General features: G+C 53.0%; 4 protein-coding genes across 6 annotated transcripts in view; 2 read left to right on the plus strand and 2 right to left on the minus strand.

Moving 5' to 3' along the window:
- The first annotated feature begins 9 nt into the window (after window positions 1-9).
- C1QTNF4 (C1q and TNF related 4) lies at window positions 10-4,466 on the plus strand. The gene is made up of 2 exons (XM_007455722.1): window positions 10-125; window positions 3,336-4,466. The coding sequence occupies exon 2, from the start codon at window positions 3,341-3,343 to the stop codon at window positions 4,313-4,315; it is 975 nt and encodes a 324-aa protein (XP_007455784.1). The 5' UTR covers window positions 10-125; window positions 3,336-3,340; the 3' UTR covers window positions 4,316-4,466.
- A 1,175-nt stretch (window positions 4,467-5,641) lies between these two features.
- On the minus strand, window positions 5,642-7,345 carry FAM180B (family with sequence similarity 180 member B). The gene is made up of 3 exons (XM_007455825.1): window positions 7,138-7,345; window positions 6,235-6,305; window positions 5,642-6,037 (listed from the first exon to the last, which is right to left on the minus strand). The coding sequence occupies exons 1-3, from the start codon at window positions 7,343-7,345 to the stop codon at window positions 5,642-5,644; spliced, it is 675 nt and encodes a 224-aa protein (XP_007455887.1).
- A 1,521-nt stretch (window positions 7,346-8,866) lies between these two features.
- On the minus strand, window positions 8,867-13,729 carry NDUFS3 (NADH:ubiquinone oxidoreductase core subunit S3). The gene is made up of 7 exons (XM_007455726.1): window positions 13,568-13,729; window positions 13,394-13,459; window positions 12,153-12,250; window positions 11,665-11,814; window positions 10,641-10,766; window positions 10,389-10,508; window positions 8,867-9,124 (listed from the first exon to the last, which is right to left on the minus strand). Exons 1-7 carry the CDS (start codon window positions 13,638-13,640, stop codon window positions 8,957-8,959), a joined length of 801 nt encoding a protein of 266 aa, XP_007455788.1. The 5' UTR covers window positions 13,641-13,729; the 3' UTR covers window positions 8,867-8,956.
- The window catches only part of KBTBD4 (kelch repeat and BTB domain containing 4), a 5,121-nt gene continuing 1,578 nt past the window's right edge, over window positions 13,639-17,181 (plus strand). The window contains exons 1-5 of one of the 3 annotated variants that reach the window (XM_007455723.1): window positions 13,639-13,774; window positions 13,806-13,841; window positions 14,761-15,381; window positions 16,588-16,694; window positions 17,141-17,181. The exon at window positions 17,141-17,181 is cut by the window's right edge and continues 1,578 nt beyond it. In XM_007455723.1, the coding sequence (XP_007455785.1) occupies window positions 13,639-13,774; window positions 13,806-13,841; window positions 14,761-15,381; window positions 16,588-16,694; window positions 17,141-17,181 (941 nt within the window). Of the gene's footprint in view, window positions 13,775-13,805; window positions 13,944-14,720; window positions 15,382-16,587; window positions 16,695-17,140 lie in introns of those variants that run through there. The other 2 variants (XM_007455724.1, XM_007455725.1) reach the window with 2 other exon arrangements.

The raw sequence follows: 17,181 nt of genomic DNA on the forward strand, positions 1-17,181 counted from the left end.
GGCCGGGCCCCGCCGCAGCGCGGGCGGTCAGTGCGCAGCCGGCGCCCGCCCGGAGCCCAGAGCCCGGAGCCCGGAGCCGGATCGCGGGCTCGGAGAGAAGCCGACCGACCGCCGCCCCCAGCCAGGTGAGGGCTACTCTGGGGCGCGGGGAGCCAGGCTTTCTCCTTGACTGGAAGGGGGGGGGGGGCTGGGGAATTGGGTCTTTCTTCCCTGAAAGGAGGACCTGGGAGCTTTTTTTCATGAAAGAGGCTCAAGGGCTTTTACTCTGAAGGGATGGATAAAGGAAGGTCTGGGGGAGAGTCTGGGGTGCCGTTTTCCGAGGTTTTTTTTTTTTTTTCATGAGAAAAGATTAATTGGCTTCATCTGTGAAAGGGGGACTTATCTTCTTGGGAGCCTGAGGGGTTTTCAAGGTAAGTGGGTAAGGAGGTTTGGGCAGAGCTTGAGGGAGGGGGTGATTGGCAATTGAGGTGTGGTAGGGAGGGGTCTCTAGAATCCCCTTGGCTTGACATGGCTGCACCTCCACCCTCGGTTCCAGGGTTCTGGGTCTGTCCAGCGCACTGTGTCCTAGTTTTTTCTCTTTGAGGATGATTATTTTGAGCCTCACCTGGATGGAGCTAGGAACAGCCATTTCCTTCCCTGGAGCTGTGATGCCCACCTGACACCCGCTACCTCTGACCTGCTCTGGGAAGGGGGTTTAGGGAAGGATGGGGACCCACAGATCTGAGAAATGGGCAGTGGTAGGTGAAATGGGTACTGGACACACAGGAGGACCCTCTGGCACTGGCAGGGTGCACCAGGCTTGGCAGAAAGATTACTGAGGGTCGAGTGGGCAGGTGCTCCTGGGGCAAGACCTGCTAGAAGAGCAGCAGTGTCAGGAAGAGTTGAGATGTTCCCAGAAGACAAAAACGTTAAGAATATTTTTTTGGTTGGTTTTGCTTTCTTTCCCCTTCACCCTAGATCCCAAGACTCATTCCACTTCAATTTCTGCGAAAAGTGAAACTGAGGCAGATGACAGGTTGGCTGGAAATAGCTGTGTTTAGAATGAAAAGGTGGTGGAGAGGAACGCACACTGAATTTGGAGTCAAAAGACCTCAAGGCTTGCCTCAGTGCTCCATGAGTGGCCTTGGGCCAAAATGCTTCCCCTTTTTGGGCCTTGGCTTTCTCCCCTATAAAACGGGAGAGGGCCCACCTGTCTCGCAGGTTGGCTGTGACACATGTCCAAAGAGCTCTGTGAAAGGGACCGCACTGAATGCTGTGAGGTGCAATCTTCACTACTGCACATGCCCCGCCTCCCTGCCCCTGCCCTCACCAAGGGTACTGGCTAGCCCGTGGGGCACCTTTGTAAGAATGAGAAAAGGGGGCTTCCCTGGTGGCGCAGTGGTTGAGAGTCCGCCTGCTGATGCAGGGGACACAGGTTCGTGCCCCGGTCTGGGAAGATCCCACAGGCCGCGGAGCGGCTGGGCTCATGACCCGTGGCCGCTGAGCCTGCGCGTCGGGAGCCTGTGCTCCGCAACGGGAGAGGCCACAACAGTGAGAGGCCCGCGTACCGCAAAAAAAAAAAAAAAAAAAAAAAAAAAGAATGAGAAAAGGTACTTCCTGTGTAAGGAGAGAGTGTTCAGCTGGGCTAGGGACTTGGGGGTCTTACTATAAGAATTAGAAAAAGGCACACTTTCCCCCAGGGGCAGCAATTCCACACAGTTGGGCAAGTAGAATGTGGGTTGGACTCCAGCACCCACCTACCCTCAGGTGAACGTCCTTGTGTGCAGCACATCACAGCTGCATCTGGCTACCCTTCTTGGCAGGTCCCTGGTGTCTCTAAGAGACACAAAGATACACACACTCCCCGGGCATTTCCCATAGAGGCCCACGGCCTAGGTAGGCTGTTACCAGCGTATTTTCTTTTCTGCTTTACCTCCACTTCAGGTCCTCAGGGTATTCAATCCCCAAAGCCTATGCCCTACTAGGAAGCATTATGTAATTCTACCCTTGGAGAGTTAGTCCTCTGAATTAAGTAGTGCCTTTACCAAGTTTCCAAGGAGTTACTGAACCCTAACCCCTTATGTCAAGAACTTGATCGTCAATTATACTCCAATATAAAATTAAAAATTTAATTAAAAAAAAAAGATCTTGATTGATCGATTTTCTCAAAAAATTGACTGCACTGCCATCCGACAAAGGTGTTCACAGCTGCCTTCTCAGAGCATCCTCACAGTAAGCTTGTGAGGCAGGTCTCCCCCGCGATTACACAGAGGGAGCCATGCCCAGAGAAATTAAGGAACTTGCCTAAGGTTTCACAGCCTGTAACGGGTAGAGCCAGGACCTGGGCCCAGGTTTAGCTGTCAGTCCTCTCCACTCCACCACTACTACTGAGGAACCAAGGTGCTGACCTCACAGACTTGCCAAAGCCGTGCTGGAATTGTTGCTCTCCCACTCTATCCCCAGCAGCCCCTGGCTCTCTCTTTCCCCTCAGTGACCAGCCCCCAAGCCCAGAGGAAGGAGCCTCTTTCTCTTACTCTGATTTTGCAGGGGGAGGGAACTACCTCAAAGCCCATCTGTTCTGGCCTCTTTAGTGCAAGAAGGGCCCCTGGAGAGTCCAGAGGTCCATTGTGGGAGCTGACCCTTGACTGGGTCAGAGGCCAGGAAATGGGTCAGGGAGCGGCTATTTCCTTTCCTGCCAAAATGGGGGCTTAACCAGCAGCCATCGTGGAGGATATCAGTATAGAGAGCCAGTGCCTGAGAGAGGGGCAGGCTAAGTAAGGACCATATAATAGACACAGGAAAATGCAGCAAATCGGAGGCTGAAGGAAACTCAGAGACCCCCTGACCACCTTCTGCGTTTCCAGGGCCCCTGGGTGTCAAGGAGGAGGGGATGTGTAAGCCCAGAAGACAGGGCTATAGGACCCTCTGACCAGAGCATTTCTGCTTGCATCTATGGTATATGTCTGTGAGCTTTCACTTGAAAAAGGAGTTCGGTGGGTACAAAAAAAGAAGAGAGAAAAAAAAAAACAAAAACCAAAACTGGCCTAATCTAATGGTCCCCAAAGTGTGGTCCCTAGGCTAGCAACATCTCTGCATTACCTGGGAACTTGTTAGAAATGCAAATTCTCGGGCCTCATACTAGATAAGGTGGGGGTGGGAGCCAACAATGTGTGCTTTAACAGGGTCTCCAGGTGACACTGAGGCCCCATGAAGTTTTAAGAACCACTGACCTAGTCCAAGTGTGTAGGAAACTAGGAGTCCTAGTTGTGGGTCAAGGGCGGGTCTGTGAAGGGAACCCGTCTCCAGGCCGCCCCTGCCCAACGCTTGTCTCCTTCCCTTCGTGCCTCCCCTCCCAGGCGCCATGCTGCCGCTCCTGCTGGGCCTGCTAGGCCCGGCTGCCTGCTGGGCCCTGGGCCCGGCTCCGGGCTCGACAGAGCTGCGCTCAGCCTTCTCGGCAGCACGCATCACCCCCCTGGAGGGCACGTCGGAGATGGCGGTGACCTTCGACAAGGTGTACGTGAACATCGGGGGCGACTTCGACGCGGGCACCGGTCAGTTCCGCTGCCGCGTGCCCGGCGCCTACTTCTTCTCCTTCACGGCTGGCAAGGCCCCGCACAAGAGCCTGTCGGTGATGCTGGTGCGAAACCGCGACGAGGTGCAGGCACTGGCCTTCGACGAGGAGCGGCGGCCCGCCACGCGGCACACCGCCAGCCAGAGCGCCATGCTTCAGCTCAACTACGGCGACACGGTGTGGCTGCGGCTGCACGGCGCCCAGCAGTACGCGCTCGGGGCACCCGGCGCCACCTTCAGCGGCTACCTGGTGTACGCCGACGCCGACGCGCCTGCGCGCGGGCCGCCCGCGCCCCCGGAGCCGCGCTCGGCCTTCTCGGCGGCGCGCACGCGCAGCCTGGTGGGCTCGGACGCGGGCCCGGGGCCGCGGCACCGGCCCCTAGCCTTCGACACTGAGCTCGTCAACATCGGCGGCGACTTCGACGCGGCGGCTGGCGTGTTCCGCTGCCGCCTGCCCGGCGCCTACTTCTTCTCCTTCACTCTGGGCAAGCTGCCGCGCAAGACGCTGTCGGTGAAGCTGATGAAGAACCGCGACGAGGTGCAGGCCATGATTTACGACGACGGCGCATCGCGGCGTCGCGAGATGCAGAGCCAGAGCGTGATGCTGGCACTACGGCGCGGCGACGCCGTCTGGCTGCTCAGCCACGACCACGACGGCTATGGCGCCTACAGCAACCATGGCAAGTACATCACCTTCTCCGGCTTCCTGGTGTACCCCGACCTTATCCCCGCCGGCCCGCCCGGCCTCGGGCCTCCGGAGCTCTGAACCACGACCCGGAGAGGAGCCCCGGGCGGCCCGGGGCGTGCATGCCAAGCCGGGACCGCGGCCCGAATGTCCCGCCGGCGCGAGCATGACGGCCCGCCCAGCGTGGCTGGACTCTGCGAATAAAGTGGGCCTGCGCCGGCGCCTGTCTGCCGGGGTCCTGCGCTTTGTCTTGACTGCGACGCTTTTGTCTCGGGCGGGGCGGGAGGGACTGACTACAGCTGTCCCCGGGTGGGGGTCGGAGGGCATAGGGCAGCATTCAGTCAGGCCTTGGGAGGGCGAGGAGGTGGGAATTTGATTGAACCCTACTTGCCTAACCCCGTTTTGGGCCTCCCATTTATGTCCCTTTCCAGTCAGTCCCTGTAATTCCTCCCCATTGACCTACGACGTTACTTTTAGGGCCCATCTGGTTCTTTTTTGTGACAAGGGACTTCACCCCACTGCCTCACTGGGGCTACGGGATTCAAGGAAACGGTACATTCCTTTTCCCAGTAGGGTGTGCGCATGGGACAAGCAGCTGATACCTGGTTGCCCCGATTCCTGCCCTCCTGGGATGGGGAGGGTGGTTTGCTCAAGGCACGGGTTAAACAACTTACTCTGACAACAGAAGGACACCGGGCTGCAGGAGGCTAGAACAGAACATTTTATGGGATGAGCTACACAGGATCAGGACTACACCAGCCAGCCTCAGTCCCCTTCCAGCCTTACTCCCTCCTCTGAGCCTTGTCGATATGGACCAAAAAACACTTCTCACTTCCCTGCTCCCCAGAAGATAATGTTCCTCCACCTGCTTCCCTCTATTCCTCCAACAGACTGACCTAAAAATGTCCAGTCTATTCTCCTAGCCCACATGGGGTACTTGGAGGCTTAGGGACCCCCAGAGCCTTGGTTGGGTTTAAAAGAGGTGTCTACATTAGGACTGGGCACTGAGCACTTACAGGTTTCCTGTAGATTCTGCCTCTCATGGGACTGCCAGGGTAGGAGTTGGAGGGTCTGACCTGGCCTTACTTGGGAGCTTCCCTTTCAGCATCTCTTAGACACACTTCTCAACCCTGACCCCTACACCCCCCGCCCCCCCCCCTCCGGCCCACACTGCCTGCAAGTCCTGCCCTTAGGTCTGTGCCTGCTGCCTGGGACCCAGAGCCTGGGCCCAGGGAAGAAGATGGGGGAGGGGTAAGCTGGGGTATGGGGTACAAGCTGAGCCCAGAGGCCCGAACACAGTGGAAAGAACCAGGTGCCAGATGGAGGCCCCTGGCCAAGATGGGTCTGGCTCAGGTAGGGGGCAGGGTGGAGGGGGCTGGGGTGGGAATGACAGGCAGAAGGGGAGGGTTAGGGGAAGGGGTCAAGGGTAGAGGCCGAGGGCCCCAGAGAAGGGGGCTTGCCCTGGGGGCAGAAGCCCTTGCACAGGTCCCAGAGTGTTTCCTGTGCCAGGAGGGCGAAGACCTGGGCCCAGCGACCTCTCTCCTGAGCCTCACTAGCCACAGGGAGCCGGTAGACACAGGACAGGCCTGTGAGGAGCAGATGTTCAAAGTCCCAAGGGCTAAGAGGGGGTCCCTTCCGCAGGTCCTGGAACTGCTGCAGCCGCTGCTCAGCACCCTCCAAGTCACTGGGCACATGGTGCTGCAGGAGGAGACTGAGCCGGCGGCCTGGACGTGTGGATGCCAGTTCCTCATCCTGGATGTGCAGCTGCCCCATGATATCCAGCTCCAGCCCAGACCAGAGCAGCTGCAAGGGGAGCTGTGTAAGGGGTGGGCTGGGGCCTAGGGAGCGGGGCCGGGGGGGGGGCATAAGCAGGCAGTAGGACCCATGCTGGGTTGGCTCCCCACCCCCAGCAGCCCCAGCTTGAGGCATCCCCCTTCCCAACCCTGAGCTTAGGGGCATCTGGACACTCCCACCCCCACGTCCCAGGCTGGTGGAAAGACCTCAAACATCACTTCCGGGGCCTCTGGCTCCTGCAGGCCACCTCCCACGTTGGTGCTGTCCATGGGCTGCCCTGGGGCAGCAGAAAGGAGTCAGGGCCCTGCCAAGCTCCACCCTGAACACCCCAGCCTCCCAGGAGTCCCTTCAAGCTGCCTGGTAGGGGTGCCTAGAGGTTCTTCTATCTACAAAAGAACAGGAATGCTGTCCCATGTCCACCTCCCCCTACACACATATGCACATTGACATTCACTCTCTCATTCACAAGGCATAGGTCTTGTGATCCCAAAAGTATCATCCCAAACCCAGATACTGTCTTGGCAAACGTCCAGGACGACTCCTTGAACTTCTGCAGTTCACTTGGCCAAGAGCTCCAGGCCAGTGGGTCACAAGACACTTCACTTCCCATTTCCCCTCCCTGTAATCATCTAGGGACAGCGTGACCTGAAACAGTGCCAGTGACCCTCCCCAGAGGTCGAGGACCCCTTTGAGAAGAACCTATTTCTTTCCTGCTCCTCGGTAAGTGACCGTGTGCAAAGCAGGGAGGCCAGGCAAGGCAGGATGTCTGTTGCAGCTTCCTTCACCCCTCTTCTGGGGTGCTGCCTAACCCTTGGAATGATTGTCCTCTAAGCCCAGGGCAGTTAAAAAGTTCTCCTTTGCACACCAGCCAGAATAAGCCCCAGGCCCATTGAGAGAACCTAGGGCTATCTCCCCTCACTTCACCCAGACCTTTCTGGTTCTGGGTTGGGCCCACACCTTTCCTCCCCCACCCCACAGCACAGGTCAGCCTGCTACCCGTCATGCCCTCAGTTCCTAAGCCCTGCTAGGCTCAGATAGGACCAAGTGTAACTGCTGTCAGCCAGCAGCCTTCCTTGGCTCCTGTCCACCCCACCCTAAGGCCCCGGTACCTGCACGGTGCTGCGTTGTAGTCACCCCAGGGAGGAAGCAAATGGCTACCATTAACCAAACCAGGAACTGCATCGTCCCAGCCGTGGCCCAGCACGTCCTCTGAGTCTTATTCTCCCCGGCTGTTCTCTGCACCTCTGTCCGCCTGCCACACACCAGGGCTCCAACTTTCCACTGCAGGCTCCAGCCGTTCCCTGCTTTGCGTGTCATTCTTCCGTGCTTAACAGGGAGGGGCTGGCTCTGGCTTCCTAGGGGCTCTTTCCATCCCACAGAAATGTGGAATCTGTGGTTGTTGGCAGTAAGAGCCTGGCTCCTGGCTTGTCAGGCCCTTAGCTTATTCCTGCCCAGATGGGCGGGATGCTTAGTTAATAGGAAGAAGGTGTTTGGTAGCTAACAGCTCTGACTTAGCCCTCCGAAAAGGTAGGCGAGAGGGGGGCTTCCCTGGTGGCACAGTGGTTAAGAATCCGCCTGCCAATGCAGGGGACACAGGTTTGGGCCCTGGTCTGGGAAAATCCCACATGCCGTGGAGCAACTAAGCCCGTGCACCACAACTACTGAGCCCACATGCCATAACTACCGAAGCCCACACGCCTAGAGCCCATGCTCCACAACAAGAGAAGCCACTGCAATAAGCCCGCGCACCGCAACAAAGAGTAGCCCCCGCTTGCCACAAGTAGAGAAAGCCCGCGCGTTGCAACTGGAGAAAGCCCGCATGCCACAACTAGAGAAGGCCCGCGCACAGCAATGAAGACCCAACACAGCCAAAAATAAATAATTTTTTTTTAATTAAAAAAAAAAAAAAAAAAAGGTAGGCAAGAGCCCAGGCAGTTACACTACTATCTGTCGTCACCCCCAAAACATTCTGCAGCTGAGTCCAGCCCCTGACACCCAGTCCAGCCCAGCCCAGTCCGGCCCAGCCTCCAGGGAGCCCCTCAGTAGCCAAGAGCAACAGCTGCAAAGCCTGGTCTTCCAACTGCCCGGTGTGCTGGCTGAGTGGCCCACTGACAGGCAGAGAAACACTTCCACCTCAGGCACGCAGCCAGGGGCTGAACAGACTGCACACTGGCCGGGTGCAGAGTGCTGCTTCCTGGCAGACAGATCTGCAGCTCCTGATTGTCTTTTGCCCCAGACTGGGACCCCCTCTGCTTGCTTATAGCATTCTCAGCTCAGGCCAGAGTGCAGGAAGATTCCCTTAGCCCAAGCATGATGGGCTGTCAGCTTGCAGGGAGCAGGACACAGGGTTCAAAATGAGCTGAAGCTCTTCTTGGCTCCGACTGTTGGCCCATGGAACCCTGTGATTGTTTGCATAGGATGAGGATGAGGGTGGGTGGAGGTTGCCCTATTTCCACCCAGGCCCCTGGATCCATCAGCTGCCGCCAGACAGTATGCTGTGACAAGGGGCTTTCTCCAGCAGTTGTTGAGACCCCTCCAATTCTCAGGAGAGGCCCTGCCACACCCATCCTGAGCCCTGTGGATTGTGAGAACTTTCAATTTCAGCTCCAGAATCTCTCTCTCAGAAGTATATCCAGGGCTTCCCTGGTGGCGCAGTGGTTGAGAGTCCGCCTGCCGATTCAGGGGACACGGGTTCGTGCCCCGGTCCAGGAAGATCACACATGCCGCGGAGCAGCTGGGCCCGTGAGCCATGGCCGCTGAGCCTGTGCGTCTGGAGCCTGTGCTCCGCAACGGGAGAGGCCACAACAGTGAGAGGCCCGTGTATCACAAAAAGCACACAGGAAGTGGTGAATCTAAGTAAGATTTTATTTACAAGGACACTCAATGATACATATGGAGCTTTCTAGGATACACATGCCTTCCCTGAAACTACTTGGTTTCGGGGTTCTTGTCTCCAGCTTCAAGCCTGAGACTCTCAGGGGGCTGGCGATAGGAAGGGAAAGTCTCCCAGGGGCTGTTCAGATCAAACCTGCGGAACTCTTGGGCCAACTCCACCGGCTCGGCCACCACCCGCTTCACCTCATCGTCATAGCGTAACTGCAGAAGAAAAAGGCAGGCTTGAGCGCTAAGGAAGACCTTGCTGCAGCCACTAAAGGCCCACTTTCCCAAAGCCTTCCTCAGCCCCTTTACTTCTCTGTCCTTGACTCCTGTCCCAGCCTCTGTAAGTCTCCATCCTCATCTGTGTTACCCATCAGATCACAACCCAAACAGTCTAAAATGGCCTCTATCTCATGCCCTGCCATCACCCAGGCAGGGCCCCCTGCCCACCATCCCCACATCAGGAGCTCTGAGCTCCTTTTCCACCAGAACTGACTTTGCTCACCCATCCACACACTTTTTTTTTTTTTTTCTTTTTTGCTGCACTGTGCGGCTTACAGGATCTTAGTTCCCCAACCAGGGAATGAATGTGGGCCCATGGCAGTGAAAGTGTGGAGTCCTAACCACTGGACCGCCAGGGAATTCCCTCAACACACTCTTATAAATTGACGGTAAGCATTTGCCCATGATGAGGGAGCAAGTCAGTGGCTGGAAACAATAAACCTAAGCTGGCAAGCACTCAAGTTCAGGCCCTGTGGCCTTGGCATTATCACTGCCAAGATGCAAGGCAATACATGTGGCATGGCTTTTCTTGTTATTGGAAGATCAGTTGGATAAGGTAAAGACAACTGGGTGCTGGGAATGGGACCATGCTAAACACTAAGAAAACAAGAGCATTTGGGTATGAAGTGATGGGCTGGATTGCCACTATCCCAACATTTCTAAAAAGTTACTTTGCTACAAAATCACGTGTGTGTGTATATAATAAACCACCTTCCTGCTAATAACCTGCAACATGTTGCAATGGTAAAGTAAAGCACTGAAATTCTTTATAAGGCTCTTATAGGCAATTGTTACTGGTCTTGCCTCTGGCCATTCTTAAGGGCTGAACATGTAGTGTCTTGCCTTCTCAGAGATCCAGGGCAGGGTAAAAAGATACTCCACTTTCAGATCTTGGTGACAAACTGTGTCCTTAAGTCTGCCTTGGTCATTAAAATGACCATTAAAATAATGGCTAACATCAACTGAACATTTACAATACTCCCCTTTTAAACATATATCAATTAGTTTTCTGCAAATCTACTATTGTTAAGTACTATTATTGTTCCTATTTTGCAGATGAGAAAACTGTGTCAGAGTGGAGCTAGGATGGAATCCAGTACTGATGCTCTTAAGCCACCACAATCCAATGGCCATAATTCCTGCCCAGGATCTCTACCAGGTCCTCCCTGCCCAGACTGCTGCCCAGTTCCAAGGCTCCTACCTCAACATAGCCAGACAGGGGGAAATCTTTCCGGAAAGGATGTCCCTCAAAACCATAGTCTGTTAGGATCCTTCTTAGGTCAGGGTGGTTAGCAAAAAAGACTCCAAACATGTCCCAAATCTAGAAAAAAGAGGCACTCAGGCAACCAGCCATCACAGCCAACACAGGGTGAGGGGCTGCACTGTATCCAGTAATTTCAATCAGTTTTGCAACTCCGGCCCAGAGGTGGGTCCACCACGTCCAGTAACTCACCTCCCGCTCATACCAGTTGGCTGCCTTGTACACAGACACAGAAGACTCAATTGGTGTCAGCTCATCTGTATAGGTCTTCACACGGATCCGGGAGTTGAAACGCAGAGAGAGCAAGTTGTAAACAATCTAGGGAGAATGGAGGGAGCTGGAGGACCAAGAGGACCACAGGCTGAGGGGTCTGGGACAGAAGTCCCTGAGTGGGAGCATAATAATGATGATACAGGGCAGGTTAAAGTTCCACCCTGTGAACCTGCCTTCTGTCTCGAAGTTCAAAACCTCAAGATGCTCTTATACTCGCAACTCCTTGCAAAGGCCTAAGCCACACTATAGCTCAGCCTGTCAGCATGCTTGTCTTTGCTCATGCTACTGGATGCCTCCCGACCTGCCCTCCCTCACTGGGCTAATTCCTGGTCTCCTAGTTATCCATTAAGATTCAGCACAAACTTTCTCTCTCCCTTCATAAAAGCCTCCTAGACAGGGCTAAGTGCCTCTCCTGTGTTCTTATAACATCCCCTGAATTATGTTATTACAGTAAACTGTTTTATGTGTCCTTCTTCCTCACTAGAGTGTGGGGGACTCCTGGAGGGCAGGTATTGGGTGTTATGTCTCTCTCAATCCCAGGATCTGGCAGAAAGTAGATGACCATACTAACAATAACAATAGCTATATGTATTGAGAACTTATTGTGTGCTAGCAGTCTACCTGTACTATCTCATTTAATCCTCACAACCACCCTATCAGATAGGGTGGTTTTACGCTTCTTTTGTACTTACTTTGCACATAAGAAAACTAAATTCAGAAAAATCAAACAAAATGTTTGAAGCCACACAGCCTACTAATGGCAAAGCTACAATTCAAACTCAAAGTCTGCCTGATTCTGAGGCCCTGGTTTAACTGCTGTGTTGTATTGTTTGACCTGAACAGAAACTAAGGAGGCTATGGTTCCCAAAGGTAGCTATCACCCTAAAACTGTTCTGTCCCCTTTCCCTCCTTTACTCTCCAAACCTCAAGTCTCCTGACTGACCTCAAAACGGTTCTGCCGGGTGGGGATATCCACCGCTGTCAAGTCAGCCAAGGATTTGAATTGTGCATTGGTGTGATCCCTGAGGAAAGTCAGCACTGGGATGACTCCATCAGGATGGATACAGATCTCTAACTCATTGAAGCAGGACACCTGCAGACATGGAACAGGAGAGGAGAAGGAACAAAGCTACAGAGGGAGCAGCTAACTTCAGCTGGAGTCTCCTGATTTAAGGCAGAGAAAAAAGACCAAGTTGGGATGGAGGAGTCTGTGGTTTGATTCCAGGCTGCCCACTCCCATGTGCCCTGAGAACACAGTTCTTTCTTTCACTGTTTTTTGGTTGTTTTTTTTTTGGCCGTGCCACGTGGCACGTGGGATCTTAGTGCCCCAACCAGGGATCGAAAGTGTGGAGTCCCAACCACTGGACCGACAGGGAAGTCTCAACATGGTTCTTTCTTGACCCAAACCCGAACAACAGTAGTGAATATTACCTGAACTTGTTGGACATACTTGGGCAGGATTTCAGCCACATACTCTCCAAAAGCTGAGAGCTGCTTGTGGGCCACGTCATTCTGTGGTCTGACAGTGGCTGGAACGAAAAGGCATATTTAAGAAAGGAAAGTAGAAGGCAGCAGCCAGCCCTGCATTCAGTCTCCTGAGCTTGTAAGGGGTGCTGTTTCCCAGTCAGGACTCCCTGCAGAACCTTGAGAAAGGTGAAGTGGAAGCTTCCTCTTCCATGGAACAGGAAGTGATGAAAACATAGGGAAAATGTCACCTACACAGTCCACAAAGACTCACCTTATTACTGCAGCTGGGGTGTCTGACCCTTTTCAAAACTACTCCATGGTTCTTCCTTCACAATGCCTGCATTTCTGCTAAAAGCAGCATATGTCTCAGCTCTCTTACCACACTAGAAGCTCTTTAAGTGTGAGAATCAGAACTTTTGCGCCTCTTTATCTCCTTAGCATCTGGCTCACAGCAGGTTCTCCAGCTAAGAACTTCAGGGCTGAAGAGCCATCACAGATTATGTAGTTGAAACCTTTTTTTTTTTTTTTTTTGACATAGATGAGGAAACTGAGGCCCGGAAAGGGGGAAATGTCAAGTTTCCTGACTCCCACTTGGCTTATATTGACTGTAACTTATCTCCGTACACTCATTCGTACAACACTAAATCACTGAGCAACCACACATCATAGGCTGCAGAGTAACTGTTTTCTCTGCCTTTGGCAGCAGGCAGGCCTACTCTGTCACTTACTAGTGCTGTGATCCTGGGCAAGTTACTTCTCTGGACTATTTCCTGCTCTACAGTAGAAGAGCATAATACTATCTACCTCATAAGATTGTTGTGAAGACTACAATCATTCATTAATCGCTTAGCTAGGTGCCTGGCACACAATAAGCATTCAAGTAACGTGGGCTACTATTATAACAAGACTCAGAGGCCCAAAGTTTATGTTTCCTGCTTTCAAAGAGCTGACAGTTTAATCAGAGAAAAAGGGAATCATGGAAATGGACAAGGGGTAACAGGACCATAACAGAGAGGCCTAAGGCCACAGGGAGGGCCCGATTCTGCCTGCAGAGTGGACCATTGGAGTCAGCTCTCAAAGGACAAACAGAGACTTGCCAAGAAACGCAGGGGAGGGCAGCCCAGGACAAGAGCAAACATCTGACAAAGGGAATGAACGGGGCCCCGCCTGTAGTCCCGAGAAGGGCCGGACCCGCACATACTCACGGCGCGTGTCTGCCGCAGCGCTTTCCCTCCTCACCGGCAGCAACAGCACCAAGGGTCTCCAGGCCACTGCATGGGAAGATAGACACCGAAGCGCAGGGTGAGGCCTGAGGAACTCCCTGCGCTGGGCGTGTAGCCGTTCCTGCCCCGGGCCTCAGCCGGCTGTCCACTGCTCACCTCTGGGCAGCGCAGCGGACCCCACGAGCCCCAGCCAACACCCCCGAGCCGCTGCTGCAGCCGCCACCGCCATGTTCCCCGGATGCACTCCAGGTAGCCGAGGGCAGACCCATAGGACACGGAGCCCCAAGGGCACGGACCGGAAACGGAAGTGTGCAACAGATCTTCTTCCGGGCGGACGCGGGGTCGGAAGCAGAGGTTCCGGGTTCCGGGTTCCGGGTTCCGGGTTCCGGGTTCCGGGTTCCGGGCTTCGGAATGAAAGGAGGCAAGGCAGGTGAGAAAGCGACCAGCGGGTGGGGAAACCGTGAGGTGAACGTGCCCTAGCTTGGTGTGACAGAGGCTGGAGAGAAGGCAAGGATCCTAAGGAACCAGACTGGTGAGAGAAGAAGGGGCGAGAAGTCTGGGTTCCACATTCCACACACCTCCCCCGCTCCCTGAGCTAAGCTTTTGATGAGGGCCGTTGGGCAAGGCTAGGGGGAGGGGGAGAGAAGAACGGTTTCCCTAGCGGCCTTTTCCCAGGCGACTCCAGGTGGAGCGGGAGCCCTGCATGTGGCGATGGGCTTCCTCGGGTCCCGTGCTAGGGACGGCTGGGCTCCGTCTCGAGTTCTGGGAGGAAGCCTTGGGGAGTCATTAGGACGAGCGGGGAAGTGCCGGCGAGAGGCTCAGAAAAGAGCAAATGTGGATCTGAGAGATGTCCTAGGACAAACCTCAGATTGTAAGGTCTGGATTCCCTGCGCGGGGAAAGAGGGGCCTGGCCACAAGGACATGGGGATCTTTTTGTCAGGTTCTGCTGCCCCGAGCCTCACAAGTTTTATGCTAATAGTTATTTGGTTAGTAAGGCTTTTTCCCAGGCTTTTAAAATCATAGGCTTTCTCCAATCCCTCGCTTTCATGTGTTGACCTAAATACCAGGCCTTTTGCTACATAAAGGAAAGGAGTATTCCTTGTTTTCTCAGGGAAACCCCCAGAGTACGAAATTTTAATTTCATTAGGAATGTGATGTCATTGCAAGAGAGTGAGTCCAGCTTTGGTTGAAGGAGAACATCAGAGATGTCATTAACGGGGCCAGGACTAAGGCTAATCTGGGCCGACTGTGCCCTCACTTTTCCCTTCTCCCTCCCTGCATTGGACAATTGGATTCATAGGCTGTGGCTATGGATTACTTCAGTTATTCAGGGTGGTGATGTTTTGCAGACAACTGGCAGAGAGAGAAGTTGGCTACTACCATGGAATCACCAGAGGAGCCTGGAGCATCCATGGATGAGAACTACTTTGTGAACTACACTTTCAAAGATAGGTCACACTCAGGCCGTGTGGCTCAAGGCATCATGAAACTGTGTTTGGAGGAAGAGCTCTTTGCTGATGTCACTATTTCAGTGGAAGGCCGGGAGTTTCAGCTCCACCGATTGGTCCTCTCAGCTCAGAGTTGCTTCTTCCGGTCCATGTTCACTTCCAACCTGAAGGAGGCTCACAACCGGGTAATTGTGCTGCAGGATGTCAGCGAGTCTGTTTTCCAGCTCCTGGTTGATTATATCTACCATGGGACTGTGAAACTTCGAGCTGAGGAGCTACAGGAAATATATGAGGTGTCAGACATGTATCAGCTGACATCTCTCTTTGAGGAGTGTTCTCGGTTTTTGGCCCGCACAGTGCAGGTGGGCAACTGTCTTCAGGTGATGTGGCTGGCAGATCGACACAGTGATCCTGAGCTCTACACTGCTGCCAAGCACTGTGCCAAGGCCCACCTGGCCCAGCTGCAGAGCACAGAGGAATTTCTCCACTTGCCCCACCGTCTACTCACTGATATCATCTCTGGTAAGTTGAGAGAGGGGGAACATCATACCCAGCTACAGTGGTATGATGTTCAGTGAATGTTCTAGTTTAGGAGAAGGGTACCCTCAGGCTTCCTGGTGTTAGTTTACATTATTATTCTTGATAAGAATTTAGATACCTTCTGAGAGAGTGAGTTGAGATTTAGTAGCTGATATCAGAGACAGAGTCCCTTCCAGATGAAGAAGCTAGGAAAACAAAGCAACATTTCACAGTATATACAAATCTTGGATTGAAAAGAAAAAAAAAAGCAGCACTTAGCCACAAAAGGTAGTGAGGAGCTATCTGCATTTATATTCTAATCTCTCTTGTGCATAAGTGGTCTCATCCATTCTGTACTTTGCATGTATTTGTGGGACTAGTTACGTAAGTAAATTGACAGTGAGTCAAGATACCTAAATAAGAAGCTTCTCAAGTGATTTGCCAATTTTTAGGTAACAATCCTGAGTCCACAAGTGAGGTATAACCATACTTCAAGTGTGAGTTTTGTAGCCTAGTAAATTGCTTCCATGGCAAGTAGGAGAATATCAAATCATCCATTTTGATTAAAAGAAACAAGGCAGGGACTTCCCTGGTGGCACAGTGGTTAAGAATCTGCCTGCCAATGCAGGGGAGACAGGTTCGAGCCCTGGTCCGGGAAGATCCTACATGCCGTGGAGCAACTAAGCCCATGCGCCACAACTACTGAGCCTACGCTCTAGAGCCCACATGCCACAACTACTGAAGCCTGTGTGCCTAGAGCCCGTGCTCTGCAAAAGAGAAGCCACTGCAATGAGAAGCCTGTACACTGCAACAAAGAGTAGCCCCTGCTCGCCGCAACTAGAGAAGGCCCGCGCGCAGCAATGAAGACCGAATGCAGCCAAAACTAAATAAATAAATTTATTTTAAAAAAAGAAACAAGGCAATTTTGGGGAATTCCCTGGCAGTCCAGTGGTTAGGACTCCACGCTTCCACTGCAGGGGGCACGGGTTAGATCCCTGGTTGGGGAACTAAAATCCCGCATGCCACATGATGCTGCCCAAAAAAAACAAAAAAAAGAAGGCAATTTTATGTTAATTTCTCATACACATACATGTACATACATGGTGGTAGTCTAACAAAGATGTTCACATTTTTAAAGCCACTTGTTCTAAATTTCCCTTTTGGATTGTCAGATTGCCATTGACCATACCTTTCCTCTGGTTTTTACAGATGGAGTTCCATGTTCCCAGAACCCAACAGAGGCAATAGAAGCCTGGATCAATTTTAATAAAGAAGAAAGAGAGGCTTTTTCAGAGTCACTCAGGACTAGCTTGAAGGTAAGGCAGATATCTTTCGGGTTGGGCACCATGATATCCATGCGTTCCAGCCATTTATTGGCCTGGCCTCTTTGATGCTGGTAAATAAGTCTCTGGCTTGAAACTGATAAGAGCTGGGGAGGAGGATGTGTGTGTGAGACCAGAAGCCACCAGCCTCTGGGCTCCAAAGCTCCTTGAGAGAACTACTCTCATCGTTACATTAATAATCCGAAGTACCAGCTCATGATAATTATAAAAAAGGCTGGAATGAGTGTAACAGGTTTTCTCTTCCAGCATAAGATGCCTGAAAGTGATTAGAGGAGAGTCAGGATGACACACAGTAACTAGAGCAGAGTAGGTTAGAGCAAGGTACAAGTGTGTGGTCTAGGACCTTAAGGATATGTGTCTCAGGTGAGCCTTAGCCTAGAACTGATAGATACCATTTATACCTTTAATTTCACCAATAGGAAATTGGGGAGAATGTACACATTTACCTGATCGGGAAAGA

Source organism: Lipotes vexillifer, unplaced genomic scaffold (assembly GCF_000442215.2).
Source record: "Lipotes vexillifer unplaced genomic scaffold, Lipotes_vexillifer_v1.1 scaffold977, whole genome shotgun sequence".
Taxonomy (NCBI): Eukaryota; Metazoa; Chordata; class Mammalia; order Artiodactyla; family Lipotidae; genus Lipotes; species Lipotes vexillifer.

Bases quoted from the DNA above. Each gene is read 5' to 3' on its own strand.
- C1QTNF4 (XM_007455722.1), top strand. From the start codon at position 3,341: ATGCTGCCGCTCCTGCTGGGCCTGCTAGGCCCGGCTGCCTGCTGGGCC.
- FAM180B (XM_007455825.1), bottom strand. From the start codon at position 7,345: ATGACACGCAAAGCAGGGAACGGCTGGAGCCTGCAGTGGAAAGTTGGA. The intron at 6,306-7,137 runs GTACCGGGGCCT...CTGCTGCCCCAG, and splicing joins TACAACGCAGCACCGTGCAG to GGCAGCCCATGGACAGCACC. The intron at 6,038-6,234 runs GTCTTTCCACCA...CTCCCCTTGCAG, and splicing joins CCCCGGAAGTGATGTTTGAG to CTGCTCTGGTCTGGGCTGGA.
- NDUFS3 (XM_007455726.1), bottom strand. From the start codon at position 13,640: ATGGCGGTGGCGGCTGCAGCAGCGGCTCGGGGGTGTTGGCTGGGGCTC. The intron at 10,767-11,664 runs GTCAGTCAGGAG...CATTCTCCCTAG, and splicing joins CCCGGCAGAACCGTTTTGAG to ATTGTTTACAACTTGCTCTC. The intron at 10,509-10,640 runs GTGAGTTACTGG...TCTTTTTTCTAG, and splicing joins CCAACTGGTATGAGCGGGAG to ATTTGGGACATGTTTGGAGT.